This window comes from Aspergillus steynii (assembly GCF_002849105.1).
Source record: "Aspergillus steynii IBT 23096 chromosome Unknown P170scaffold_4, whole genome shotgun sequence".
NCBI lineage: Eukaryota > Fungi > Ascomycota > Eurotiomycetes > Eurotiales > Aspergillaceae > Aspergillus > Aspergillus steynii.
In genome coordinates this window covers 3,696,689-3,724,542 of record NW_020194401.1, presented here as the reverse complement: position 1 = coordinate 3,724,542, position 27,854 = coordinate 3,696,689, and the positions used below count along the sequence as shown (strand labels likewise).

At 48.9% G+C, this 27,854-nt stretch overlaps 9 protein-coding genes across 9 annotated transcripts; 2 read left to right on the top strand and 7 right to left on the bottom strand.

Annotated features, from left to right (window-relative positions):
• Nucleotides 1–816: 816 nt before the first annotated feature.
• Nucleotides 817–1,773, bottom strand: P170DRAFT_465092 (putative short-chain oxidoreductase; the record flags this gene model as incomplete). The annotated part of the gene is made up of 3 exons (XM_024852299.1): nucleotides 817–1,214; nucleotides 1,264–1,442; nucleotides 1,493–1,773. The coding sequence occupies 3 exons, from the start codon at nucleotides 1,771–1,773 to the stop codon at nucleotides 829–831; spliced, it is 846 nt and encodes a 281-aa protein (XP_024705077.1). The 3' UTR covers nucleotides 817–828.
• A 396-nt stretch (nucleotides 1,774–2,169) lies between these two features.
• Nucleotides 2,170–2,946, bottom strand: P170DRAFT_359096 (putative allergen; the record flags this gene model as incomplete). Its single annotated transcript, XM_024844333.1, has 1 exon — nucleotides 2,170–2,946. The coding sequence occupies one exon, from the start codon at nucleotides 2,944–2,946 to the stop codon at nucleotides 2,170–2,172; it is 777 nt and encodes a 258-aa protein (XP_024705076.1).
• A 2,037-nt stretch (nucleotides 2,947–4,983) lies between these two features.
• P170DRAFT_356598 (putative extracellular soluble lytic transglycosylase) lies at nucleotides 4,984–5,791 on the bottom strand (the record flags this gene model as incomplete). Its single annotated transcript, XM_024844163.1, has 2 exons — nucleotides 4,984–5,587; nucleotides 5,655–5,791. 2 exons carry the CDS (start codon nucleotides 5,789–5,791, stop codon nucleotides 4,984–4,986), a joined length of 741 nt encoding a protein of 246 aa, XP_024705075.1.
• A 464-nt stretch (nucleotides 5,792–6,255) lies between these two features.
• P170DRAFT_510242 (uncharacterized protein) lies at nucleotides 6,256–8,008 on the bottom strand. The gene is made up of 2 exons (XM_024854756.1): nucleotides 7,353–8,008; nucleotides 6,256–7,295 (listed from the first exon to the last, which is right to left on the bottom strand). Exons 1-2 carry the CDS (start codon nucleotides 7,936–7,938, stop codon nucleotides 6,364–6,366), a joined length of 1,518 nt encoding a protein of 505 aa, XP_024705074.1. The 5' UTR covers nucleotides 7,939–8,008; the 3' UTR covers nucleotides 6,256–6,363.
• Nucleotides 8,009–8,240: 232 nt separating this feature from the next.
• P170DRAFT_510241 (uncharacterized protein) lies at nucleotides 8,241–10,526 on the top strand (the record flags this gene model as incomplete). Its single annotated transcript, XM_024854755.1, has 1 exon — nucleotides 8,241–10,526. Exon 1 carries the CDS (start codon nucleotides 8,346–8,348, stop codon nucleotides 10,524–10,526), a length of 2,181 nt encoding a protein of 726 aa, XP_024705073.1. The 5' UTR covers nucleotides 8,241–8,345.
• Nucleotides 10,527–10,992: 466 nt separating this feature from the next.
• P170DRAFT_358616 (acetate uptake transporter family protein) lies at nucleotides 10,993–11,887 on the bottom strand (the record flags this gene model as incomplete). Its single annotated transcript, XM_024844305.1, has 3 exons — nucleotides 10,993–11,301; nucleotides 11,353–11,527; nucleotides 11,583–11,887. 3 exons carry the CDS (start codon nucleotides 11,885–11,887, stop codon nucleotides 10,993–10,995), a joined length of 789 nt encoding a protein of 262 aa, XP_024705072.1.
• A 5,658-nt stretch (nucleotides 11,888–17,545) lies between these two features.
• Nucleotides 17,546–19,521, bottom strand: xanB (isocyanide synthase xanB; the record flags this gene model as incomplete). Its single annotated transcript, XM_024850870.1, has 4 exons — nucleotides 17,546–18,011; nucleotides 18,059–18,702; nucleotides 18,748–19,124; nucleotides 19,170–19,521. 4 exons carry the CDS (start codon nucleotides 19,519–19,521, stop codon nucleotides 17,546–17,548), a joined length of 1,839 nt encoding a protein of 612 aa, XP_024705071.1.
• A 687-nt stretch (nucleotides 19,522–20,208) lies between these two features.
• On the top strand, nucleotides 20,209–22,363 carry P170DRAFT_409363 (monooxygenase). Its single transcript, XM_024846776.1, has 7 exons — nucleotides 20,209–20,509; nucleotides 20,555–20,620; nucleotides 20,667–20,786; nucleotides 20,836–21,253; nucleotides 21,303–21,439; nucleotides 21,485–21,805; nucleotides 21,852–22,363. Exons 1-7 carry the CDS (start codon nucleotides 20,413–20,415, stop codon nucleotides 22,268–22,270), a joined length of 1,578 nt encoding a protein of 525 aa, XP_024705070.1. The 5' UTR covers nucleotides 20,209–20,412; the 3' UTR covers nucleotides 22,271–22,363.
• Nucleotides 22,364–24,974: 2,611 nt separating this feature from the next.
• Nucleotides 24,975–26,625, bottom strand: P170DRAFT_456295 (putative protein kinase; the record flags this gene model as incomplete). Its single annotated transcript, XM_024851607.1, has 5 exons — nucleotides 24,975–25,258; nucleotides 25,316–25,556; nucleotides 25,605–25,924; nucleotides 25,983–26,320; nucleotides 26,378–26,625. 5 exons carry the CDS (start codon nucleotides 26,623–26,625, stop codon nucleotides 25,068–25,070), a joined length of 1,338 nt encoding a protein of 445 aa, XP_024705069.1. The 3' UTR covers nucleotides 24,975–25,067.
• Nucleotides 26,626–27,854: the final 1,229 nt, after the last annotated feature.

Here is a 27,854-nt window from a genome sequence, read left to right as displayed (position 1 = left end):
CGACCGATGATACCATTCTGCAAAGGCCAAGCGAATGCGCCAGATAGCGACTAGCATGAGTTGGGAAGATACGTCCGAAGCCCAAGCGTTGTATAGCACGCACTTGACCTGCAGCATTCTGCGCCACGAGAGTCTTGATTCGCTGGCATAACACAACCTGCAGAAGAACTAGACAAGCCCTCGCACTGTTCACGATATGGCACAGTCAAGCATTGCCAAGCTAACCGAAAATGCAGAGGCGCTGCGTCCGAGACTAGCGTGGTTCGATATCACATCTCCGCGCGGAGTCCGACGGGTGAATATATCCTAGCCCAGCTTATCTCGCGCCATTCTGGCTCTCTAATGGTTGATATTGCGCTTCATTCACATTTTGACCTTCGAGAGACGGCGCCGGACGACAAGCTTTAGACAAGCCTTCAGGCGAATGACAAGCACTGAGGATAATCAATGCGGGGTGTGACTTCCCCTGTGGCGTGCGGATGTAACGCTGGAGTGGAGTGATTAATTTATATTAATTCTGCAGATAATGCGCTACGAGTACGAGGAATGACTCGGGCGGTGTTGATTTATGCAACTCTTACCGCAGTATTTCGCGCATTGGGGGTTTGCGTTTTCCCCCTTCCTTTCGCCGTCGCACTTCTCCGACAACTAGACGCTATCGGACAACGGCATATGGCAGGGATATACCTCCGTATCTTAATCTATCGATCGGAACGAGTCAGTCTAGGAATACGAGAGCGATTGAGCGAGCGGAAGCTGGCGGATGTCACATTGTCTATTGGTCTAGTGAGGCACAATTCCAGCAACAACCCCTGACTCCAAACACCGTCACCCCGAAATGTCCGTGCCCGTCGAGAAGTCCTCCCACTCTTGCAGCATTTTCAACGTATTCTGGCACTTAGTGCGAATCGCCTCTATCGCATCAGACCCCAGCACCAGTTCCTTAGGCCACTCCTTTCCGGCCGCTCCGTTCTCGCCCCTGATCACATCGATCACCCGAGCCACAGCTTTGACCGGATCGCCGACCTGCTTGCCATGCGTGCCCCGGAAGGCAGAGAACGTCGCGTTCGTGATCTCCTCATAGTCGGGGATTTTGGTCTCGACGAAGTTGCTATTCTGGGGACCGAGCAGCTCGGTGCGGTAATAGCCCGGCTCGACCAGGAGAGTTCTGATATTGAATCCGGACACCTCCTTGTCCAGGGCCTCGGTGATATCTACTTCGATTAGCAATGATCTCTCAAGACAAGGGACAGGGGAACGAACAGCGAACCGCGGCCTTCGATGCCGAATACGCCCCGACGGTCGGGTACGTGATCCACGCGGCCATGGAGCCAAAGTTGACGATAGTCCCGTCTCTCCTTTCGCGGAAATGAGGCAGGAAGGCCCTCGTGGTGTTCGCCGTGCCAATCACGTTCGTATTGAACTGCACGGCATATTGCTCCCTGCTGGTATCAGCATCCACTCCATTAACAATTGTCTCGACATCACCCACCCTAGATCCTCAAGCGTGCCGAACTGCGTATACGCGGCATTGTTAACCAGCACATCAATGCGACCGTAAATAGCAATCGCCTCTGCCGCTTTCTTATCCAGTTCCTCCTGAGACGCCGTGATGTCCAGGGCTAGCACCGCTGCGCCAGCGTCCTTGAAGGCAGCGATCTTGGCGACATCACGCGCGGTCGCGATCACTTTATCGCCGCGGGCCAGCGCCTGCTTGACCAGCTCGTTTCCAAAGCCAGATGAAGTACCGGTGATGAGCCAGACGAGGGACATGGTGAGGGATGTTTGGGGGGAATGCGACGAGGGCCCTCGTGCCCCTCGTGCCCCTCTTATGAAGAAATGGGTTGTGGGACCTGCCATGGAGGATTAGTGATAGTGAATATCGCATGATGATAATTTGCAGCCTTCAGGCCAATTATGGGATGTGTTCTGACGAGATTGGGGCCGACTAAACTCGACGCGACAGGAGATGCATTAGACTTGTGCAGGGGTGCAACTGCCAAGCATCTTCAGATTACGTCAACAATATTGAATGTAGACAGTTCAGATGGACAGAATTGAATTGATCAATTTATCTTCATAACATAACAATACAACAAAATGCTCAACAATCTATCACTTTTCCATCGGCGACATCAAGTCCAGCCCATAATTCAAATTTAACCCAATTTAACCATCATACCCCAGCGTAACCGTCAAGATAACCTGACCATCGCCCGAGATATTGCCTCCAATACCACCAATATCCGTCTCGGCGGTGGTATACGCATTATCGACAGAGCCAGCATCAGTCGTAATACTGGAGCAGGTGCCACTGCCCTGCTCACAAATACTCATACCCTGGACATCGAGGCCTGCATTCTGCGCCGCAATCGCACTAACATCGAACCCGCTCCAGCCGCCATTACCGGCGGAGCTGAAATCAAACTCACCCCAGGTAGCAGCGTACCCGCCGCCATTATCCTTAGGGATCTCAGACGAGGAGGGGGCGGCAGCGAAGCCACCGTTCGTGTCATCAGCGAGAGCCACGTATTTGGTCTCTCCGGCCTCGACGTCCAGGTTCAGCGCGGAGTATCCGTACCAGCCGTTCATCTGACCATCGGGGCCGTACTTGTTCCAGAAGACGACGGACCAGGCCTCGGAGTCGGGGCCGGTGATCTCCAGAACGTGCTTGTAGGAGGATGCAGCGGAGGAGGAGACCTCGATGATGTTGCTGCCCCAGGGGGAGCCGACGTTGCCTTTGTAGGTGATGTCGGAGCCGGAGGAGGCGGTGTTGGAGCCGAAGCCGGCGGTGGAGTAGCCGTCTGAGCTGGAGGAGGAGGAAGAGGAAGAGGAGGGGCTAGAGATGGGGGTGGAGGAGGTGACCTGGCGTTTGATGTTGGTTGGGATGGCGAGGGAGGTGGCCGAGAGGGTGGCGAGGAGGAGGAGGGGGTTGGTGAGATGCATTTTCTTTTGGTGTGTTTGCTTTTGAAAAGGGTTGGAAAGGTTGTAAGAGAATGTACTCGCGTCAAGCGATGAAAAGAAGTATAATGAATGTGGATAGTTGGAGTATACAATACAACACAACCGAACAGAACTGAAGTCAGAATCAACTGATTGAAGCAGATGAGAAACATCCAACAGACGGGGAATCGCCTCTCTATATACCCATCCCTCGCTACCTTTCACCAGCCAAGGACTGAAAAACCCTCATCTGCCGACGCAAGCCACGGTCTCGAACGCCATGGCAATGGGCCTCAGACCTTGGTCCAGACTGGAGACGTCGAAGGAAGAAATGCGTCAGCGCAACGGCTACCAGAGGAGCCGTGGAAGAAACTGGGTCTTAGAATTAGACTACGAGTGTTGCATTGTAACTCAGACAGACCAAGGACTGGGCCATTGGAAGTCAAGACTTGGAAGGAACCTAGGGAGGATCTTGGACACGACATCCAAAGCAAGCCGATTGGGCCAGACAGCCCACATTTGATTCCAGAACCAACAAGTGGACTGTTCCTGGATTTTAAGTTGCAAGACCATTGGCGCAGTGGGCTGGCCGAGCGGGCGTCAGCGGCTGAACCCCGAGCCTTAAGGACCGGTTTTTAGTCTTTGTTGCGCTGATCTGGGTGTCTTTGACAGCGGAACCGACGGATCTGAATCGGGTCTGAAACGTTTCAAGAGTGAGGAGGAGTCAGGGATACACGATGTTTGAATGCAGATGACTGAAAATGCAGAATCACGGAGTATTGTGCGCAGGAGGATGATTGTCTGGGCTGATTCTTAGTGTAGAGTCCAGACTCTGGCGGGTCATCAGAATCTGTTGGAATTGTTGTGTCACGGATTGCTTTGCGCGCTATCACTGCGCTAGTCTTGTGTGTGGAGCGCCTAGAGGTCTAGTGTTTACCCACTGCCTAGTCGGAGTGTTACTGCACTGCGCTGCGTTTAGAATCGCGGTGTCTTCGTCAAGCTGCATGAACTACCCCTGCGCATACTACATCCACCACCATGACTCCCACCACATCAACAACACACTCCAATGTCCAAAACCCCTGAAGACTCCCAAAAAATAAACCCCAAAAGACGACAACGACAAAACTCCTGAAAATCCCTCCGGACCCGCGGAACCAACCTTTAGTCCAGGGACGCGAACCAGCAAACCCTTGCCGAGCACTGACTAAGCGTCACTCAACCAATGGCAAAACAATCCACACTGTCATTTACTGTGGTTGCATTCGTAAGAGGCCACCGACAAGTCCAAGTTCCATGGATTGCTCCGTTGGCGCTGAAACAGGCCACAGAAATGTGTTGCTGTTCATTGTTGCGTGTTGATCTCCTTCCTCGTTGGGTGGTGTGCCCTGGTGGGGTTGGCTCAGGTTCAGGAACAGCATGCGTAGCCCATTGATGAGGGGTTCTGGAAGGAAAGGAAGTGAAGAATGGTCCAATAAGCTGGTTGTGGATTACTGCATTGTATTATCTACGATGGAAAATATTGCAGTACGGAGTAGGTTCTAAAGTCTAGAAGCCACCTCGTCAGCTGTCCACTGTGGAGCGAGCCCACCGTTCTCGGCGTCCCATTCGTAAGAATTGCAGGCCACGTAGGCGAGAGCAAAAAAGGAAGGAAATCTCGTGGAAATTTCTTGCTCGATCGCTTTCTGTCGGAGTGGTTTGAGTTATGCTTCGGCAGCCACATAGCTACTGGCTGGTTGACGCGAACGCGTTTTGCGATGGTTTATTGTTCCGTAGCTGTTTGTGGGGCTGCTCGTCATGGATTGAAGCTGTCGAGTGGCGATTGATGCGTATGCTTAATGCCTTGGTGGTAAGAGGATGGTGACGATGGGATATTAGGGTTACAGCCACAATGTCATAGCCGTTGAGTGGTAAAACCTTAGGTGAAGAGGTGGCAATAGATTGCGATCTGGCATCCTCACATCACGACTCAAATATAACAATATATCCGTAATCAACAAATAACCTCGGCTCTACAATCTACAACCCTCCCTAGAAATCCTAACAAACGTTATTCCCACAAGACTGATCACACCCATACGTCCCCACCCAATTGTCATCCCCATAAACATCCAACCCCAACAACCACCCATTCAACACCTGGTGCAAATAATCCAAATTCTGCGGAACCCCATTCTCCCTCCCCTCCTCCGAGCACGGATAATCCTCCGTCAAGCCCCTATCCCCATTCAACCCACTCCCAGCTACAAACCACCCATTATACTTGCCCAACGCCTGCACCGCATTCCCACCACTCTCCTCAATCTGCTCGGTAAGATACTTCGCCCCCGCGTCTACATTGTCCTGCACGGAACCCGTACACTCCCCGTTCGGATAGTTCGCGCAGTCAACTTGCATAAGGCCGGGCGTGGGACCGCCTGCGTCCGGGTTACAAGATGACTCCTGCATGGCTAGGACAGCGAGGAAGATCGGGTCGACGGAGTATGTAGATGCGCTGGATTGGAAGTACGAGTCGTACTGGGCGCAAGGGGTGCCGATGCCGTCGTAGAAGGATGAGAGACTGATGGTGTAGATGTCGGAGAGGGAGAGGAAGGGAGGAGTCCACCCGGTGGTGGTGAGGTTGGTGTTCAGCCAGGATTGGGAGCTGTTGTTAGCTTTTAGGATGGGCTGTAAGGCAGGGTGTGTAGGGAGTGATGAGAGTAGGAATGTACCCGTTTGGACCGCCATCAGGAGTAACTTCCTCAGTTGATCCCTCGGCCTTAGGGTTCGCGCCGACGCCGGGGTTGGCGGACTGAGCGTGAACCTGGGCAGCCAGGAGAGTGGCAAGAGAAAGAGCCTTATATGTCATGATGATTGCACTTAAGAGCTGTTAATCTACTAGGAAAGACTGCGGATGTAGAGGTTTATATATTCAGCACAACATCCCAGGTCCTCATTCCATCAATCTGACGATTTTCCTAATCCGGTAAATCATACTGGAGCGGAAGGATGTTCCTGTAGGGCCAGGAACAAGATCCATACAGCATCAATGACAGTGCATTGCATACCGATTACCCAGACATCTCCACCTGACGGTGCATCCCGTTCTTCACGCTAGTCGATCATCTAGCTCTATTCGGAAGAAGCGTGCGAGTTAGCGTCAAGTAGTGCAGTTTGATCGGGATAATACGAGCGTGCAGTGATTTACCCCTTTTATGCCGATCGGAAGGATCGATCAGAAGTTTGCAGGATCACCAGTTTCTGGATAGGGTAGGTCGCAACTTAATTATCTTCCGAGAACCCGGGAAGAGATGCTTGCGATATACTCAGCCACTGTATTCTTTGTTCAACTGAAATAAAGCTGCGGCAAGAAATGGAAAATAAAGAAAGGAAAAATAACAAAAAGAAGAGGGTCCTGCCCTGCGATAATTCAAACACTGGCTAAACAGGACTGGAAACCCTCACCCTCTTCTTCATCTGTGCCCAAAACCCAAAACGCAGAAAATCAGGAATCCTACTATCCAGCCACAAAAAACCCATAATAAACGCCGCAGTTGGCAGCGCAGTCACCCAATATACCCAGAACTGATCATTCCCAGGCCCATACGGCTCACTCATACTGAAGACCCCAGCGATAAGGGATAACGGTACACAAGCCATAGCGATGTACGTCAAACGCCGGATATCCTCCGCTTGGGAGATGGACTTGTGGGAGTCAATGAGTTGCACTAGCGAAGTGATTATCGGATTCAAGGCTTCAAGGGATCGAGCGTGTTGATCGATCTGCTCTTCTGAGTATTTGAGATCGGCGATTAGGAGGTTCCAGCTCGGTAGTTCCTGTGATGAGGATGATACTTTGGGTGTTACTTCGTGTTGGTAGAGGGTTTGCTCCTTTGGCATCCAGTATTCGACAAAGCGCCGAACCGTCTGCAACTTGTGCAGACTTTGCAGACTCCGCCGTCGCCATCGATGCAGATCTATTATATCGTTTTTCTCGAAATGCTCGAGCCGTGTGGGTGCCGATTTGAACGAGTACTCGTAGTACTTGATATAGCGACCCATCAGCAAGCCATATAGAATCCACTCCCTAATGACAGACTGGATGGGATGGTAAGCAAGGGACAAAATGCTGGGATTTCCTGCGTTCCACCCTGGAGACGAGTCATGGAAGAAACTTAAAATCTCCTCGCGCGGGCTGAGAGGTTGGATGTTTTGGCTCCCATTCGAGCCTTTGAATTCAGCATAAGTTGGTAGATCGCGGAAGTCCTCAACAGCGATTCGACGTGGTATTTGAGGGATTTTGGAGTGCAGAACGTGGGATGTGCTGCTTGCTGGTCGCACAACGTCAGGCGCAGGATCCACAAGGATTAAACCTGGCTTGGCATCAGTATATATTATCCACAGGGACAGCCATGTAGATGGTTTCTTACATATCCAGACATCACTAGACAGATCTTTCTTTATCAATGAGGTACATGCTCGACGGAGACCAATCGATCTACCCGACAGTGCGGGCAGACGTCTAATATTCCGAGGAACATTCGCCGGCAAGGCGAGTTTATATGGTACATGGCCCACGGAAGACTCATCGCCCAAATCAAGGACCTTCTGGTAATGGATGTTGAGAAATGGCTTCGAGACAATTTGGGACGGTGGTAAAGCTAGTAATGGTGGCGCAGGAGTGTGTTCGATGTCTGCGTACGACGACGCGATGTGGCCACAGAAGAAGAACGGATCAATATCAAGAGATGCACCGAGAACCTCTATATCATCGGGGTGAATATTCTCGACCACTGCGATGATTCTATTGTTCAGCCCAGAATCAACCCGGGTCATGAGTTGATTTGTGTTGCTTTCTTGGGGTGGACCCGCACTCCCAGTCTTCTCTATCTCGATAAAGCTGACATGGCTGTCGGAGGGCTTTCGGGGCTGGTGACGAAGAAAATCAGAGAGTATATTTAGGCTTGGATTTCGAAAAGCCAGAGATGACACATAATCAGTGTAAGAAGCTTCCATATTTCCCACATATTATGAAATGCTAACAGTACAAAGTCCTCAGTCGCAGCCATGAAGATAGGACTTCAATGATATTCTTCAACGAAGTTTTAGCCGCCGCGATTTCAGCCTCGTCGTTTAGAACAAAATTTCTGGTGTAGGGAATGCCACGTCAGGCATGCAGTAGTTCGACATGGGTATTGACCAATACAACCGCAGCCCGGCCCAAACGGCGCTTAGCCCTGCTTCCATGGAGCCACAGAGTTACGAGGGTCCCCTCCAGTCGTGGAGAGTGTTTCTCGTCTCGAAAAACCTCTGGGAGACTCGCCTGAGAGCACTGACAACAGAAGAAGCGAGATAAGAGCGTGATAAACCCCCCGACCGGTCCTTAGACCCCGCGCACCGACTACCGGCTACTACCGCATACCATGGATTCTACTCAAGAAATCAGCGACTGGGAAGATCTACATAGCCTATTCCACCTCAAAGCAGACACGATGCTATTATATACAAACGAAGTCCGAAGGATCTGCTCCGAAGCCCTAACCGCGTCAAATATCCGCCATCCCCCGATCACGTCACGAATCAAGTCCTGGGAATCCGCGAAAGGGAGCATTGGCCGAAGAAACCGGGAACGAGCTTTACGAGGGCGCTTACGGGAGGCCGTGGAGGCACAGGATCGAAAATGGGAGGATTATGCTCGTGAATCAGGGCTCAGTCTGTGCAATGAAGAAACAGAGCCCCTCAAATCCCCGGAAGAGATGCTGAGGGCTTTGCCTGACTTTGGGGGTATTCGAATATCACTCTACTTTCCAGGGGACCTTAAGCGCGTTACTGCTATTCTTGAGGAGAGATTCAACGTCATGCGACGCATTGAAAAGGGCCAGGGGGCTCCAGATAATGTTCAGAGCTTGGAAGAACGACTTGAATTGCTCCAGGACCCTGATAGAAACAGGAATGGTGCGACCGATACAAACCAGATTCAACGATACATGCGGACTTTCACCGGGTATAAAGCAACCCATTTCGTCGTGAAACTGCACTATAAAGATATTCAAGAAAGCAGAAGGTACTCATGGAAGGATGCTGTCGTTGAAATTCAGATAGGGACGCTGGTTATGCACGTATGGTCGGAGATTGAGCACGACATGATTTACAAACCACTTGACTCTCAGGGTGCTAAAGTGTCCGAAGATGAGGAACGAATATTAGATCTGATTAACGGACTTGTTCTGACGGGAGAGGCTGCACTACAGCAGCTTGAGGCCAGCACGGCTAAACGTTTGAATAAACGTGCAGAAGACCAAAAGCTCATGGCGAGCAGTCACTATGAGCTTGCCACTTGGATCGAGAAAGACTGTGAAGAGCGCGGAATTCTCCTCGAAGGCGCGAAATGGAGAAATCTAGAGCAGCTGTTCAACATTCTAAAGACGACAGAAAGTCACAGGCATTCAGAGGTGACAAAGCTGATTGAAGATGCAACCCAGCAGACTTCCAGTCGCAATTCTCTACCGGCTGAAATACTTTGGTCATTGTGCAAAAACGCTGTATATTCTGAGTGGGAGCCTTCCAATAATCTCTCTGTCGATGGCTTGATTGAAAACGCCAAAGTCTGGGCGCTACGTCTGGTGCATAGTGTGAATTTTGCCATGTATCTTGGGGTTGTCAAAGATCTCCTCGATGTGCATCCCTTGCCAAACCTTCCCTCTATGGTATCCTTTCTCGATCTTGTCCACCCTGATAGCCCCAAGGGATTTGATCCAAACACTGCTGAGACCATTGCAAAATGCTGCAGAGCGATTGTAGACCCTGAAACCCGGCCGGGAGTCACATCGAATACGCTGGTCAGAGTGGCAATGAGCTTACCGGTAACAAAGCTAGTGGGAATGTTCACAGAGTCAAGCGTTTCCCTTGGAACCCCAATCCCGGCCAGCATCACTTTACTCCTTCCCGTTAAGGACAAGACCGATCCGGGAATGAACTTCCAAGATGCGGACGAGCCGTATCGTGCAATAGAGCTTATTGACTTCTACCTGGACAGCAGTCAAGATCAAATCTTGATATGGGATCGTCTTACAAGACAATTGCCCAATTCACAGACCAGAAAACCGATCGAGAATCGCTTTTTCTTCCCCACGACCTTTTTACGCGATAGTTGGGGTTGGAAGTTAGTTGATGTAAGCGCGCCGCTGAGCCTAGCGAAGATGGATCCAAAAGATCTTGGTGCAAGTGCCAACTGCTCAGAGAGACCGTCCTATTCAGTTGCGCCGCCGTGTTTGATAACATACCGACACTCGTTTCCGGAGGAACAGGAGGATGGTGTGCTTGATCTTGCATATCGCTTCTATCCAAAGGAACAATGGGATGCTGTGCGCAAGGCCTGGGGGATGGTCAAAGCCCTTAGACCAAAATACTTGGTCCAGGGCCGAAAATCGGAATACTCCATCTACCGCTCTGAAGGCATCTCTCACTCTGAAGGTTCAATGAACTTCTTATCGAGAGGAAGTTTCATTGATGACGGCTGCCTGATTGGAATAACACCTAACGTTGCAGAAGATCCTTCAGAACTCCCCTTCCTGTACGATGAACTCTTTGGATGTATGAAATAACATGGAAGAGCTTCTGCAACCAACAAGCTGCAAATCTATCTGCCCAGGCACATTAATCCGATCCAATCGACCATTTCAACCATTTTAATAGGATGTAGTAATTCTGTTAATTGCCGCGCTAACCCGTGGCTCCTTAGAATTCAATATATCCATTCCTACTCAAATGCGCCCTTATTTGATAAAAGAAAAAAGGCTTTGACTCTGAAAATCGGACTATGAATGGTGAAAATAGCAGTGAGCTACCTACAACTTATCGCCACACGTCTATTCTGCGTTGTAGCCGAAGGCATCGATATTTCCTGTCCATAAATGTCCATACATAGGTTCATTAATCATTCCCCCTTTCCGTATTTGCCCAAAATTATCCAGAGTCATAAATATTAATACCATTCCATATAAAATCCCGATCACAACGTTGCCTGGGACCCATCAACTTCCTATCGAAGTGCAAGTTGTGAGTAACCAACTAAGCATTCTTCTTCCCCTTCCTACCCTTCTCAGACCAGGGGAAGTGGAAAACGGGAATAATGAAGAAACTGTTACTATCGTCCGCAATACCCGCCAGGGCAATATACCACGCCAAGAACGCCGCCAGCAGCGCGAAGAACCCACCGGCCTTGATGATGGGCGTGTTGGGGGCATCCATGGCGTCGCGGCGGATGTACCCGATACCGAGCAGCAGGAACGCCAGATCGAGAGACAGGAAGAGCGAGAAGAATGTCACAGTAGACTTGACGGTGCAGGTGAGAAGGAGGAAGGTGAATATGAACCAGCCCTGGTGGAATGTTAGCTGACGTTAATGTGGAAGGAAATTGTGAATGCGTACCATAAGGAACAGACCCAGGGAGTCATAGAACATTCCCATTCCTCCATTGTCCGCTTCGATCAGTGACTTTTGGATACTGAACCCGCCAGGCGTGAAGACGATGGCCATAGAAATCCAGAATCCACCGTACGAGGACAACGCGGTGGCACCGAACGTATTTCCGGCGGCCATTTCCCTGCATCAAGATTAGTTATCATTCGCCCATGCAGGGGAAAGTAGAGAAGACATACCACATGCCAGCCAATAGCTGCACCAAACCACCATATGCAAAGGCCGATCCCACGACAATGTTCGGCTCCGTGATATCACGCGCCTGCATATTGGCCAATCCCAGAATAAAGGTGGTCAAAGCGAAAGCGCAGAGGCCCAGAGGCGCCGGGTTTGCGATTTTACGATGCTTCACTGACCGGTAGAGACCCGGTTGCATCTCACCACCGAAGGCAGGAAGCTGCGTCTCGGCGGTGTTGACATGCGCCAAAGGACCGAAGCCGACATGGTACGACCGGCGTTGTTCCTCGTCATTGGCGTAGCTCATCCGAATGGTATCAGCCGCCATGCTGTAGCGGTTCTGAGCGTAGCTGTTGCGATTATCCTGGGTGACGGCGTCGGGGGCATGGTCGAAGACCACGCTCTGGCGGTTTCCGGGAAACGCATAGTCCTGCGTGATACTGTCATGGTGGGCGTGTCCATGGGTTGGAGGCTGAGGAGTCTGAGTCTGGGTCTGGGGAACCCCAGTGTCGCTGTCTTGAGTCTCGGTCGCGGGGTCTGACATGCTTGCAGTTGGAACTGGGTGAGAGTTTGGGTGCCAAAAAGGGGGAGGGTGGGTTCCGCCGAATTTATGTTCTATCCCAGGTCCCAGAAAACGGAGTCTGTTTGCGCCCACGCGAGGATCGACCCATTCCGTTCGTCCATGGTGGATCTTTGCAGAGATTAGGGATGGGATGGAGTTAGGTACAGCGGGATGTGGTGATGGACTCGGCGATCGATCAATAGTTCACAAGCTGGATCATCGTCGGGGCCGTGCCATTGGCCGAAGCTGCGTGACGCTCCAATGACAGCGCTCTCCCCGGGGGGATGCAACGTGGAGAGAGGGAAGAGTTCCCGGCGTAGTCAAGCAAAGAGAAGCTTCTGCGCCCTCAATTTTGCGAATGTTGAAGCTCAATGACAATCAGTGGGTATGGGATCCACCGTGGAGTTTATTCAATATGCACCTGCCATATTGAATGTGGTCGCGTTGACAGGATAGATTTTCCAAGCGCATAGGAAGAGCAGTGAATTACTCTACTCCAAGCAATTGGATAATCATGCTCCTGTCGCCTTGAATCAGTATACATTTATACAGATTTTTGTTTGAAGCATCTCACGCGAAGATGGATAGTAATCTCCTTGCCGAACTAATGAACTTTCTTATTGGCCTAGCGAGTCAGCGACACGCGATATCCAAGCTACTCGTTAAGCGCTGGAGCTAGCTTCCGCTATCGAGAGACCGGACCTGGCAGACCGGAGGAAGGGAACAGATTAGGAGCCAGAGTGGAGACAAAACTGGAGCATTGTTCGAGTTTGTCCGCACGGTGCAAGCGCTTCTTGTCTGTGCGAGCCATGCTGTTGGGATGGATAGGAGATTGCAGGAGTTTTCCTCCTGCCAATGCAGGTAAATTGAATTGAATATCTGAATATCCTGCTGGGTGAATGGAATTCCTGAATTTGGGAATGTTTTGACTGAAAGATGATACTATTCACAGATCTCCAGGGCCAAGACTGAGTCATCGTCTCGCTTGGAAATGCACGTGATATTCACCAGGGCTGCAAAGTCACGTGTATAAAAACCCGCTGTTCTCACCGCCCTCATTCTGCAACCCCCTTGATTGCCTGTCAATATTTGGCTGTTCTTGGCACTTCTACTTTAGTTATTTCTGGTATCATCGACTACAACAATCTTAGCTATCTCTCTGCCAGCGTATCTTTGGCTGGTATACTTCACATCCAATATCCCATACGGCAGCGTCAATTTCACGTCAAATTTCGCTCAGTCCTTACTCTGAATTCTGACAGAACTGCACGGTTTATACAAGCCCAAAGAACGACTGTCGTACCTGACAGCTAAAAACGGACTGGAGCACCAAGACACACTTCAAAAGTCTCCGCTAGGACATTGTATGGTCTGGAAGGTCTCTATTTGTTAGACCGATAGAACAATGAGTCGTATCGTGTCTCGCGTAAATGACTGAGCTGTTAACCGAAGTGATATATATTTGCTCGGTTGGTTATGAAGATCAAGGGCCGTGGCTCCAGCCAACGTGCGAGCGTGGATTTTTACACGTTCATCATCAAGAGCCGCTATAAAGAGGACAACCTTCCTACTGCAATTTACTGGTACGGGCTTTGGGTTTCTAATCTCCCATTCGGTACGGTATTCCTGGGTACAGTCAACAAACAACAATCTCACATTTCAAACTGGGTGGTCTGGATTTATGTTCTACACAGTTTATACAACATATGACGGAATAGTTCGGGAAAGAGCAAAAGGTGACTGCTATTGTTCTGAATCTTCGGATTCCTGATAATAACCTGCCCCTTAGTAAGTAGGGCTGCGCTGTCCTTGATGTGGCACTTGCATATGCTGACCTCCTAGGAGAATACTTCAAATCCTCAAGCGATCCTACCACTAAGCTGTCCTCTCGCCACTCTACCACTTCATCCAGCTCGCATTGCTCGCTACGCCCACACCACTCAAATGGCCGACACCGACCAGCCCGTTGAAGAAGTCGCTCAGGCTCAGACGCCCGCAAAAGGCTAGAGAGGACGTCAAAACCCTACTGCTGCCCTACAAACTGAAGTTCGGGCCATACAAGTCGCAATACGAGAAAGTCTCGCCCAAAGAGCGCAGGGAGAAGTCTATCCGATTGACCAGTAAACAATGGACCCTAGAGTTTTCTTAGTTTATGGGAGGGCTCTGCATGATGCCTGATCCACGCAGAAATCACAATATGGACACCGAGACTGCCCGGAAAATGTGTTCACACCCCACAGACAAAATAATTGTACCTTTTATGGGAGCAAAGCGACTACTTCTATGGGGTTATTGATTTGAGCATTCAAATGACTAACATCCCCTAAAGCAACTCGGCTGTTGTCACACTATACCGCAAAGCAAAAACTACCCACCAAGCAGTGGCTTTAGTAGCAACTTGGATGAAACAGCGGCGCAAGGATTGCTAAAGAGCCTTCTCTCATGAGGATAACTTCGCAATGTGAGGTGGTCAATGCTAAGATGCAACTCGACAGCGGATGGCATTATCCCGGTCTGAATATTCTGATAACCGTCTCTTGAGGCTTTTATGGCCCCTGAACTCATATAAGAGCAGCATAAAACCTGTGACATGTGGCCTTCGATATCATATTCTTCAAACACTTCATGGCCAAAATAGATTTTTTAAATTTGTAGCTACGGGTACAATACTTGAGGAACAACAAAAGGTCATGAATACCTCACTCACCTTCTTTCTCACTGCTACCTAATCTGCTATCTATCATTCATAAATACAACATTCTTATTGCATGATGAGACTTCACAGCCCTCTGCATGTACTGGATCAAGTCGCGACGTGATCCTGGATATCGGAGGATCACAAGACAAGACATCCGCCAAATAGCTCATGTCGTCACGGGTACTAAGCGATGAATCCTTCGTCTTTGGGGCTATATTTAAGCCCTGCTTTACGGAAAAGATAGCGCTCAGAGAAGGCAGCTACCCGGAAATACCTTTTCCACAAGATAACCTCGCCGCGATGGAGATTATACATACAGTGTATTTCAGCCCGCCAGCCATTGAGACTGTTCGGGACCCGGAACTCCTTGGAACCAAAAGGGAAATCAGACAGCCCCGAGATACCCAAAGATCCTAAAGACCCTGAAGATCTTAATACACATTCATAGCGATAAGTACAGCTGTATCAACCTCTTACAGAAATCTGACCTTGTCAATGAATGGTTCCGAGCGCTGCGATTCGATGTTTTAGCCCGTGACTCTGGTGAATTCTTACATCGACCTATTTACGAATCCACACCACCGAATGGACCGTAAATAACTACAGCCTTAAATCAGAATGCGAAGAACCTCCATTGATCAATAGTGAGGGATATAATGCAGTTAATTTCATTGGCACTTCCGAGGATAAAAACTAAAGAGATCGTTTCCTGACAAAAAAACGTCTTCAGCCCTGGTTTCAACAACAACTCGGTATTCACATGGACCCAGTTGCAAGCATTCATCCAATTATAAAGGATGATAAGCCCTGCAACAGAATTTGACTTAAAAACTGGAACTAGCTAACTGCTCGTCAAATTGGCCTTCATTGCCTTTCCCGTGACTGTCGTAATCAGGCTAACGATGAAGATTACCTGCCCACTATTTTGAATACTTTACGTCCTCGGAGGAAGACCAAGGGCATCATATTAAACAGGAATCAATCAGGGCATTGACCGATTCATACTGGCTGTCAGGGACGGACTCGGTGCGATCGGAAACCGTACCTTTAGGGATGTTCCTCGAATGGTCCGGCCTGGCGATGCGCAAGACCTGTACGTTGCCTTAATCGAGTCCCACGCACGCTTGGGGAGGTTGCTAGATCGAGAACTTTTCTATTGGAACACGATCCATCTTATGGAAGAGAGGGATCGTATATACGGATTACAAGCTGTGGGCGAACGAGATGTAGAGACATTGCTGAGTCCCAATCTGCGCCGCACCCTCTCTCTATATCCACCTCCGGGTGGACAACCTCCTCCGCCACCACCTCCGCCTCCGTTCCTGTGATGTGACTCACCAGACTGCTCCTTTGCATGGTCGACAACCGGGACGCCAACCCAACGGTCCACTCGACGGTTAAACGAAAAAAAAAAAAAAAAAAAAAAAAAAAAAAAAAGTTGCATACGATCCCCTCTACGAAAGACGGTGTTAATTATGCGTTCATCGATTGTTTCTACCGGCCCTTAGAGGTCAGGAAATGGCGTTTAGTTCATGCGTTCGGCTTTATCATGTCTTTCTAACTACAAGGAAAAAAATTGTTTTATTCTTGAGGCGTTCTGTTATCTCATTTCGCAGCCGGGTGGTGGTCCCCGCCGGTTGCTCAGGGGGATTCTACTAAGGCGGTAGGTTAACCACCTAACTATCCACCGGGTGGTCGACCCCTCGTATCTACTTAGGAGTTATCCGCGCGTTCCACTCCGGTATCATCCTGTTCTTAGTTAGCTTGCTCTACTTTATTGAATTCATCAGTGTCTTTTGAATTGCTTCAGAGTCATTCTACCAATCGCCTCCTAGAGCCACTGAGAGTCGTACAGAGACGGCGTGTAGGTGGGCTGCCAGGAGTGTTAGTACTCTCGAAACTCACTTCGAAGTATTCAACCCAAGGATTAAACTTTTATTGTTACATGTACCAGTGACATAGGCAATGTGTCTCAAACCTACCGAGACGAAAGGATCACAGCTCCGTAACTTTAATGGTTTTATAGTGTTGCTGACTGGGCTCGGCAATGTTTCACCCGAACTCAAAACCAACTACCAATGTCTTAAATTCCAGCTATAAAACTGACACAAACCAGCACAGACTGGTACATCAAGTAAGAACTTTATCAACAGATGGGGCTGAGGGACATGCCTTGATCGGCATGACCTGCATTATCAAACAGGGAATTGCCTACTATCGTTCGTGTTAGAATGTCTTGTTCTATTTGGGGAATAGTATCGGTATATCCATCAAAAAGAATTAGATACGGAGAACAATGATTATATAGGAGCGTGAGGTGCATGAATAGACCAAGTCAATGGTTAAGGAGGAAATAATTATCCGTGGCTAAACTTTAAAGCAGTGATTCAGAGTAGAGTACGATAAGCGTCGTTGAGTGTATGAGGGAATATATTGAGCATTAAACTTGATGGACAACTTCTAAAGGCATGTGTCATGCCCTGCTGTATGATTGCTAAGCGACAACTGCGCGTTTTCCCTTCAACTACTGATAATGAAGAATGATTAAAATGTTCTTGCTCGGCTCGAGGGAGCGCTCTCTGAAGATCAAATTTTGTTCCTCCACTTGATCCATTTCCTCCCAACCATGCCCGCAAAAACAGCTTAAATCAACTAATAAAACAAATACATATTACAACTCCTCCTCACCATCCCTACTCCGACATCTAATCAACATGAATCCTCCTCAAACACCTCTCCGCCAAACTAACAAACGAGCTTCTCGTATGCATCATGCTAGTATTATCACTGACCAGAAAATCACCCTCCTCCCAAGTATGCCAGTAGCAGACTCGTCGATCATGCAACAGACCATCCAACACCGCACACACAGCATCGGAGTCCTCAACCCCATCAATGGTGACGCTGGTCGGATCAAAGGCCGTTTTCTCCTGCGGCCAGGGCTCGTGGTAGCGCAGTGACGGGCGGCCCGTTGCAGGGTGGGGAACGACGAGCGGAAGGCCGGAGAGGGCAGCGTCGTCGAAGGAGGCGGTGCGGACGGTCCAGGTTAGAGGGGTAAGTGTTGACAAGGGTAGGGAAGGGGGGAGGTTCTCGAAGACGAGATGAGAAGGGGCGAAGAGAGTGTAGCCGGTGTTTTTTGGGGAGGGAGTGATGGCGGTGAAGATTTGGAACCTAGACTGAATGTTAGACGGGTGTATGGAATGGAGCAGTAGACATACTTCGGAGGAAGAGAGATGGCTTTCTCGTTGCCATCGGCGTCGATCTCTTTCTTGATCTTGAACAACCCGTCGTAATGGTATGGCATCCATTCTGCGGACAGAACGTTGTTCAGCCCCTTTCCGTCGGATCCGTGATCTTTGACTTCGAGAATGAGACCGAACTTCCATGCCAAGGGCGTCCCCATTTCTTCGGCCTTTTGGACAAAGAGGTCTCGGTCAAGGGTGTCCGCGAATCCCCGCAGAATGATCGGGGAGTTTTCTTGGGCGAGCAGACGAAGCTTCTGCATGTCTACATCCTTGAACGATGGTCGTGCATCATTGATGGTTTGGATGGTTATGCCGCATGGGTAGTTGAACTCGACAGACACATCAGGGGACCATGAGTATAAGTCGCTCTTCTCTCGATAATACCACGGTCGTCCGTTCCGAGAGACAAGTTCTATCTTCTCGTCTCGATCAAACGCGTCGCGGTGCTCAAACCTCATGTGTCCATCGACGGAAAAGTAAGGCGACGAATGCCACGGAGTAACGGGTGAGATGGTCTGCGGGAGAACCGAAATCGAAATCTTGCGCGACCCATTCGACGGATGGATAGACAGTCGGACATGATCGGGGAAGGACTTCGCAATAGCTTGCGCAAATGCCTAGATCTATTAGTTATGGGTATCCATAAGGCTCAACAAACGTACAGCTCCCCGGACAATCATCTTCTTTGCAATCTGCTCGCACTTTTTCTTGTGCTGACTTTTCGAACTATCCTCGATGGTGTGTTCTAGATCTTTAGTAAGGAACTTGATGTATCCGCGGTACGTCGTGCATACGTCCTCATCCGATGCGATGCGCTCATTGACATCGTGGTCGGAAGGAGTGTGGATGCGAATAAGGTCTTCACGGAATTGAGGCGCTCTCTCCTCGTAGGTCTTCGCGTCGAGTGGGATATCGTTGACCATGTAGAGGAGGTCGCGGAGATGGACAAAACCGATGTTCGTGAGGTCTTTCTCTCGGACCATCGCGCGCAGTGCCTGTCCGTACTCCCAGACTTCCCGATCAGGCACACCCAAGAGGTCTGATGATGTTAGAACAGGTAGAGAAAGACATGAGACGTACTGACCATTGTAAACTAGACCATCTGACGCGATTGTCAACTTAGCTCCTGGGGTGTAGATGTCTGCGATCGCAGCGCAAAGTCCGTTCAGATGCGCCAAAGAAATCTCCTCGCCCTTGTCCGGTAGACTCCCTAGAGTCTTGCTGTTGCGATTCGGCGACTTGAAAGGGAAGGCAGGCAATACCAACTGGATGGCCTTTTGGGTTCGTACCTGGCCGTAAATGATGGACAGAAACTTCAGATTTCCCTCATCCGAGCGATCCTCCACATTGGACGGCAGGATACTGCGGTAACGGCCAAGAACGTCCAGGATGTCGCAAGAAGTCTGCAGAGAGGGTCCATCGAATCGACCCTGCATGGGGATCAGGGTCGATGACGAACCATCGGAATTGGACAGACGACGAACCATCTTTTCTTCTTCCAGAGATGGAAAGAGGAAGCAAGGGATCCGGCAGGAAGAATTTGCAATCACCACCACGCATCCACTCGGGATTATATACCGGCATCAAATCCACGGAGACCGACGGCGGTTCCATCTGATTGGGCCATTCTAGGGGCCAACAGTTTCAGTCGAAGGCCGGACTATTCACTACATGGTGTTGCCTACCCGGGTAATAGTTCACACGGCGATAACCTGCTCCTGCATCAGTAAGCCACGGAATTAGACCGCGCAGAGGCAAATGACAGCCCGTTCCTGATTGCTAATAGGGTTGATAAAGTGAATCAAGCTGTCTTGGCGGGTCCACTAGGGCGATGTAATCTAGGATGCAATCTAATCTCGGCCGGAGTCAGGAAAGACGTGAAGAAATCAAGAGGTGGGATTTGCGAAAACTCTGCCGTTGCCTCATCTAACCGGATCTAACGCGACCAGCCAAGATGTTGCATTGCATGATTTCAGACGCCGTTGCCTTTTCGGCTGGAACTAACGGTGTTGAGTCGGGGTCCAGAGCTGCCAAGACGGTGGCATGGTCCTTTCTCTTCATGTTTCTTAAAAGGGACGACAGGCTAGGGTCGGCTCGCACTAACGATAGCGTGGTTTAGACCCTTTCTGGCGAATCATCCGGCCCTACAGGTCGCTTGCTATCGTCCACTTAGGCGTGGCGCCATGGGTTTGGAGAAGTGCCGATCTTTTTTTTATTCCTTCCTTTTGCCGCCGTTTTGTCTCAAATTTAATGTAGCCGAAGGATCGAGTGGAGCATGGAAGGATTCCGCTGATTATTCAACCAGTATATGAACTGACGTCGAAGATATGACTTTCTCCGCGCAGCTCACTTTGCGCCCACGTATACGCAAAATGTCAGTGGGAACGGAAACAGAAAACAGCGTCGACCTGGTGATTGTCGGGGGTAGGTGGAATCCAGACGAGTTTGAATCTGTGCTAATGATAGAAGGCGGTCCGACCGGTTTGGCAATCGCCGTTCTCGCTCGATCATTAGGACTTTCAATTCGCATTCTTGGTGGGTAAACCTCGGGTGCAAGTTAGCAGATCCTAATGCGATACAGATTCCAAAGAAGGGCCGTTAGACCTGGGTCGCGCTGATGCGCTGAACGCGCGCACCCAGCAGTACCTCGAGGTTTCCAAAACACTGGACAGGCTTCTTCCACAAGGAATAACATGCAACAGTACGTGCCTCATCCCAGCCCGCTGAATATTCTAACATTCGGTCATTAGCAAGCTCGACCTTCGAAGCCGGTGAATTCACCTCCCGCCAGAGCCACTGGTGGACGTCCCTCAAACACACCTTTCGACCGAACTTTCTCATTATCGGCCAGCCGCGCGTTGAAGCCGCTCTTCTTGAACAACTCGATGTTCCTGTTGACTATGATCGCACAGTGATATCCATCACCGAGTCCGCGACCGGTGCCTCGGTTACTACAAACAAGGGGGAGACATTTTCAGGGAAGTATGTCGTAGCTGCAGATGGTGCGCGATCCTTCGTTCGCACAGCACTGGACATTCCTTTCACCGGAACAAAGCCTGAGATGGTCTGGGCTGTTCTGGATACTTTTATCGAAACAGACTTTCCGGTGTGTCCGGAGATCATCACCTTCCAGGTAGACGGACAGGCCCGAGTGGCGTGGATTCCTCGGTGAGTCTCTTGGGTTGGATCAATAATTCTTTCTGACGGGCCTCTGCAGAGAACGCGGAATGTCTCGATTCTACATCCTCCTGGACGGAGAAATCACCCAAGCCAAGGCCGAAGCGTCCGTCCGAGCGCACATGGCACCCCACAAAGTGGATTTCGTCAAGACAGAATGGTTTAGCACATTTGACAGTATGTTACCTCCATCATTCGTGATATCAAGCTGAACATTTGCAGTCAAGGAACGTATCGCCGGAACCTTCATCTCACAATCCGGCAACGGTCGGATCGTACTTGCAGGCGACGCAGCACACGTGCACGCCGTAAACGGTGGCCAGGGGCTCAACACCGGCATCGCAGACGCATTCGCTTTGACATGGCGGCTGGGGCTTGCTGCCAAAGGCCTGTCGGGACATGAAGTTCTGCGCAGCTATGATACCGAACGTCGTGCTGTCGCGGCTAGCGTTATCGAAGTGGCCGCGTTGCTAGTGCGGTCCACGATAAAGACGGCATTGGAATACGTCGATGCCATCGAGCGGAATGCAGGATATATCACTGGTAAGTCTTTTGTCTCCCGGTGCAAGTCCTGATGCTAACAGAACAGGCATGGGAGTGTCATATCCTTCGGGAACCTTGGTTCGTGAGTCGGAATTCGGAGAATTTGTCGCTGGCCATCGCTGCCCTGATTTAACGGTCACTGCCCTGTCGGACTCTCACAATGTTCATACTGGAGAGGAAAGGAGGATGTACACTCTGTTCCAATACGGCAAATTCGTTGTTCTCTTCCTTGGAGACCAGGCTGGCTCGGTTTCAGCAACAGCGCTGCAAAAGTATCAACAAGTTGCAGAGTTCTGGAATATCCACGCAGATGACAAGGGCATTGATAGTGAAGTACCCGAGTACCAAGCTCGATGGGTCGAGAATCAATCCGGCGTTGTGGTGATTCGCCCTGACTTCTACACGGGTTACGCGGGAGAAAAGTGGGAGGAGTATCTGGACGAGTTGTTGACGGCAACCTCGTGATCACCATGTGACTTGATACTTCCATAACAAATAACTACTTCCCTCTCCATACAAGTGGAAATGTACTATTAGTAGGTATGCGTGGAACGGTAGTCCCTGTTATCATTATAATCATTTGTACTATTGGGTGCAACTACGCTAATGCCTCGTAGCTTGACAGAAATATGTAGTGTAGAATCGCATGTTTTGGCAGGTGCTCAAGCGGCCCATCAACAATATCCTTCCCATATAACAAATATTAGCCTCTTTCGAACCCACTCATTATAATAATAGCGGACAAAAGGAAACAAAAATATTGAAAATATTGAAAACTGCGACGTGCAACAGCGAATTACTGGATTCAGTAGAGCGTTCCCAATCGGGAAAGACTCTTGTTTGCCGCTTGGCGTCAGGTCTAGTGGTGTTGTGGTGAAGAGACCATCTGGTAAATTTGCAATCTCATATTTAGGATATGTATGTGCATACCAAGAACAAATATGGTGACCAAACTGTCACAACGTGCTTGAGGTTAATGCAGAGCAGAAGTAAATCTAAACTTATATCAGCACGTGTTGTATGATTACCATACTGAGAAACACATCAAGGCAGAAAAGGCAGATACATGTTAGAGAGAAAACTCGAACGATTCATATAAGGCATATTTTTAGTAGCTTGTATCCTATCTGGTTCCTATCTTCGCGACTTCAAGGTTCCCATAGTCGCTTCCGTATATTGGAGAGATCAGTTCCATTCTGCTCCAATCCCAAACCAGCCTTAGTATTTCCTCATGCCCATTTCAACATTTATGAACCAGTAGCAAATAGGTAGTATCCCTACTGACAGTCCACGTTAATGCCATCCACATCAGCAGGCATTATAAATGTGCCTTCCCCATGGTGGGTGACAACTTCGCCGTTACATTCACTGTTCATGTACTCGATCCAACAGTCTGTTTCCGCGTCAGGATCCCCCATCTCAGACTGTGTAATTTCGGAACCCTTCGGGAAGTTCAAGTCGCATGTAGTGGCCGCGTCATCACCACTGAAGACTCCCTGGGGGGTTTCGATCTTCCAAGCAGTAATAGCAGGAAGAATGACCGCAACAGCAACGGATACGAAAGCGGCCTTCATATTGTGAGAAGCCCTGGGTCTCTGGAGGTTGTTCGTGGTTCGTTAGGTAAGATTTTGCTAGGGGCATTGGAGGAAGGCACTGACGATTTTCAAAAATGTTTTAATCTAGCTAAGAAATACCGCTCAACGTAAGGCCTTTTTGTAGCCTTGTTTGCTTTGGAGTGTTAGTCCCAAGGGATGGAATGCGATCATTACAGCACCTGATACTTACTGTGGAACGCTCGGGTAGAAGCCAAGCAATCGATAGGGAATCAAAGGATTGAGTTAACGAAAATATTGTTATAGCTCCAAGTTGTCTGACTGTCTTTCTAGGCGGTCTTTATGCATTTTCAAACGATTGAGAACTACATGGTTGGCAAATCTCAAAGTTGCGATGACATCAATAATTGCATATGAATGCAAATAAATGACAAGAAAGCGCATTCAATCTGCAATGTGCATGCAAGAGAATATGCCGGAAAAAAGATTGAATCTGGCCGTCCTAAACCTCTATGCCCCGAGGGATCAAAATATTCAATATAATAAAGAGGAGTAGTACGTTTCCGTATAAGATAATTTTAATCAGCTGTCTACCAATGGCTCATCAGGTTTGGCTTTGTTTCCCGTGAGCATTGCAACAAGGTTGTCAGTCAGAACACATTGATTGCCCATGCGCTCTTCTATTTCTGATTTAGCGGTCAATCCGTTTCGATGCCGAGTGATGGCTTTCAGCTAGAATATCTGAATAGGAAAATCAATTAAGACCTTTCGCAAACATCTTTCCTCTTCAAAAACGAAAGAAGGGGAGAAAAAAAAAAGAAAAAGAAAGGCGCAACGTACATGTTGTTTCTTCACCGCCACTCCAACCACCGGTTGGTCTCACAGTAGAGATCTCCATGATTCACTTCGTCTTCTACATCCTGTTGTAATCTCCAATAAAAGCTCATATGATATGCATCGTGTCTATAATCCAACAATAATGCATCCCCCGGACATCTCAGCCCACGACGACGCGGGATTACCAGAACAGGATTCTGGTCCATAGTATACCTTACTGATAGTATGCAAAGTGGAGACTTTCTGGTCATCACATTTTCTACATGTCAGTTCATGTAATACAAAATTTGTCTGCATCGATCCCTTGCCTGGGCTACAGATCTGATCTATCCTGAATACGGCATATCCCGGATATTTTCGTCGTTTTTTTGTTTTGGGGTGCAGATATGTAGACTAGGCCTGGTATTGAGTACAAATAATCAATTGACTCTCCAGCTAACACCATAGAATTACTACATATTCATTTTGCTTTTATTTTAATATTCCCCCAACCTTTCAACCATCGTTAAACCCTCCTTACCAGCTATGGATAGGATGAAGTTGTCAATAATTGCTTCCACCACTCTGCCCGCGACTTTCGTAATTGCCAGGCCCGTTAAGAGCATCATTGAATAAGTTGTAACAGCATTGGTATGTCAGGGAGAAGAAAATTAAAATAGCTCGGCGCGGTATACAAAAGGTTAAGATAATTCGGTAGAAGAATATATATAAGTAAAATGATCTGGGATCAAAACTTATCTCCTGGTATTCTTATACCGCATAATATTCAGAACTCAATTAATCCTTACACCGCGCCAGCTGTACCGCTATCCACGTACGATCAACCATGTCACGCATTGTGCCTCTAGTCAAAATGCTCATGCTCGCAGAGCTCAAGTGCCTGCTTGCTTTGGCTGGAGAAACGGGTGGCGCGCCAGTTCACCTGCCGATTTTCGGAAATTTGGATGCCAGGTAAGCATTCCCCTCGCGAGGTCCAGAAACGCCTCCCTCTCCTCTCCTACTAGGAAAGAAACTGTGTCCTCTAACTTTCGGTCGGGAATAAGATCTTCGTAAAGAAAGCGACCTAACATGCTTCGTGAGCCTGCGAATCATTCATTAAACATTGGCAATCCAGTAATACCATTGCTGTCAAAAAAGGGCCCACGGAAATATTCCTCCGCGGTTTCGCATACTCGGTTGTCTTCTCTTCTCACAGGTTGTGGCCAAGAGTACTCCCGCATGGATTGATACCTTTGCATAATTTCCGGAGGGGGAGGACCGAGTAAAGCTATCATTTCGGCCATATGTAGTTTAGCATCGTAGTGACCTTGTTCGTCATGGATATGCTGAAATAGCTCATTGCCTTGAATCATATCCCACAGCTAGTCTGACATTAGTGGATGCAACAACCCGGAGAAAGGAGGACGCACCAAAACACCCAGATTCCAAATATCCGCTTCCATCTGCCATCCGTTACCCATGATCACCTCTGGCGCCCGATAGTGGTCTGGCTGAATAGGCCAGACGCCCCAGTCGTCATCTTCCTCGAGTATGGTTGCCAACCCGAAGTCGACTAGCTGAGGTATGCTTCTTAGGTTTTTGAGTGGCCCGAAGTCATTACGGGACTGATAAACCGGTCGACCTGTCGAGTCGATCTTGGAAGCCATCGGTCTCTTGAGTTGAGAATCCATGAAATCAGCCAGGACGGTTGGATCCTCGAATGAGACCATGATGTTCTCAAGTTTGAGATCTATACAGTCGCTTGGTTAGGTATCGCTAACAGGAAGGATGGCCGAAGATGAATGTACCCGTATGAACTGTCCTGCATTCTTTGTGAAGATACTCAAGGCCTAGGAGAAGAGCACGGATGTGTGTTTTAACAAGGGGCAGTGGCATCTTTCTATCGTCAAAACGCTGCTGGTACATTGACAAGGGCTCCCTCATGGGTGGATAGACAAGACATGAATGGGAGCCTTCTGGGCCTTGAACGCCAAAAGAGTCTACCCATGTTCGGATAAGTGAGCGCCCGCGATGTGATGGGTTTGCGGTGGAAATGTGCTCTTCAACCTCGCGCTCACGGAAAGCAGAGCTCGCATTGTTATTGGCTATTTTTAGTGCCACAACAATCTCTGGATCTTCGATATGCCTGTACTTTTGTTAGGTAGAGCTTTGAATTAAACTGAACAGAAAATGTTGAAACTACCCTTGCAGATCACGCGCGAGCCATACAGTTGATGACACGCCCCATCCGACCTTGACTAGAGTTTGGTAACGATCGGCGAGGACCTCTCCAGGCTTTGCTGGGTAGAAGTGCTTGGACTCGTATAGGGGCGAGATCTCCTCGTCAACGAGTATGCCGGGCGGTAAAGGGGGCCCGGGAGAAGGGATAGGAAAGGGTCTTTTACGAGCTAAAGAAGACAAACGTCGAATGGACGGCCTCATAGTATTCATTGTGGAGTTACTGCCCGTAAGCTGATAGGAGAATTTATTATCATTGGTAGTTGTCAACAAGGCAAAAGATGAGGGAGTCTAAGCACAGTTGGTAAACATGATCACGTGGCCAATGTTCGGAAGTGTTGATCGGAATTCGGAATTAAGTAAGCAATACTAGTATGGAGTACTGATGGTACAGAAAAACATAGTGGCACGCAAGCATTTCAACCTGAACGATCTGTTTATCGGATATTTTATACGTGACCTCAAACGACCTAGTTAACAGAGCAGAAGCGAATATTAAAATATTCAGTAGATATCCGAGTCAATAGAAGTACCGGACCAGGAATAACTTGAACATGTTACATGATCGTACAGTCATACTGGGACCGACACTGCGATTTGAGTCGCCTGATTGATAACTGATGGAACTATCAGGCGGCGCATGAGTTGAAGAGGTAAAATTGGAATTATAAAAAAGGAAAAGGGGAAGGCCGGTGCCCGTATCCCTGCATTTAATCAGGAATGGCAGCCTTGCCCCCTCTTAACCCCTCAGCTGGGCAATAATCATGGGCTTTCACCGACCAATTGCAATTGTTGGGTAACATTATAACCGGGGGATTAGGCTACTAAATACCTCATCGCGCAGCCACCGCCATGTGACCAGCCTTTGGCTCTTGTAATATTTGTACTCCGCATGTTTCCTCTTTATTCTTGTTTTGTAAATTTTCTAATATAAAGCTTCCAATTCAAGATATGAACGCAGGGCAGATAGAGGGCGATGAAACAAGCCATTGTGATAAGAATCGGTTAGTACCAGTCATTGAACTGTCTAAGCACAAACCACCATGGAAAATAAACGTATTCTAACCTGAGTGGCCTATATCATAGCCCCTTCTCCGGCGACCAGAGATGTCAATTGACAAAGGACACAAATGTATCTACATCCCTCAGAAATGACACCAAAAAGAGCGATACAATGTGAGTTGGGGCTGCCTTCAATGCTGACCGTAGCAACAACAACTAAATACTGGAATTCATCAGCAAAGAAGGAACACCATCATTGAACAGTAAGAAGGGTTCTGGGTCATCCAGACCTGTAGCACTCCCGTTAGTGGTTCTCTGCCCCTTAGAATGCAATCAAGTATTGCAGAATAGGTTTATTCAAGGATTCCATGTACGATTATCTGACGCTGTCCAGCTTCTCCTGCCCGCAATGCTCTTATGTGTCCCGTGTTAGAAGATCT

Excerpts from the sequence above, each read along its gene's own strand:
- P170DRAFT_510242 (XM_024854756.1), bottom strand. The coding sequence starts at position 7,938 with ATGGAAGCTTCTTACACTGATTATGTGTCATCTCTGGCTTTTCGAAAT. Across the intron at positions 7,296-7,352 it reads GTCTAGTGATGTCTGGATAT|GTTTAATCCTTGTGGATCCT; the intron begins GTAAGAAACCAT and ends ATGCCAAGCCAG.
- P170DRAFT_409363 (XM_024846776.1), top strand. The coding sequence starts at position 20,413 with ATGACTTTCTCCGCGCAGCTCACTTTGCGCCCACGTATACGCAAAATG. Across the intron at positions 20,510-20,554 it reads CGACCTGGTGATTGTCGGGG|GCGGTCCGACCGGTTTGGCA; the intron begins GTAGGTGGAATC and ends TAATGATAGAAG. Across the intron at positions 20,787-20,835 it reads ACAAGGAATAACATGCAACA|CAAGCTCGACCTTCGAAGCC; the intron begins GTACGTGCCTCA and ends TTCGGTCATTAG.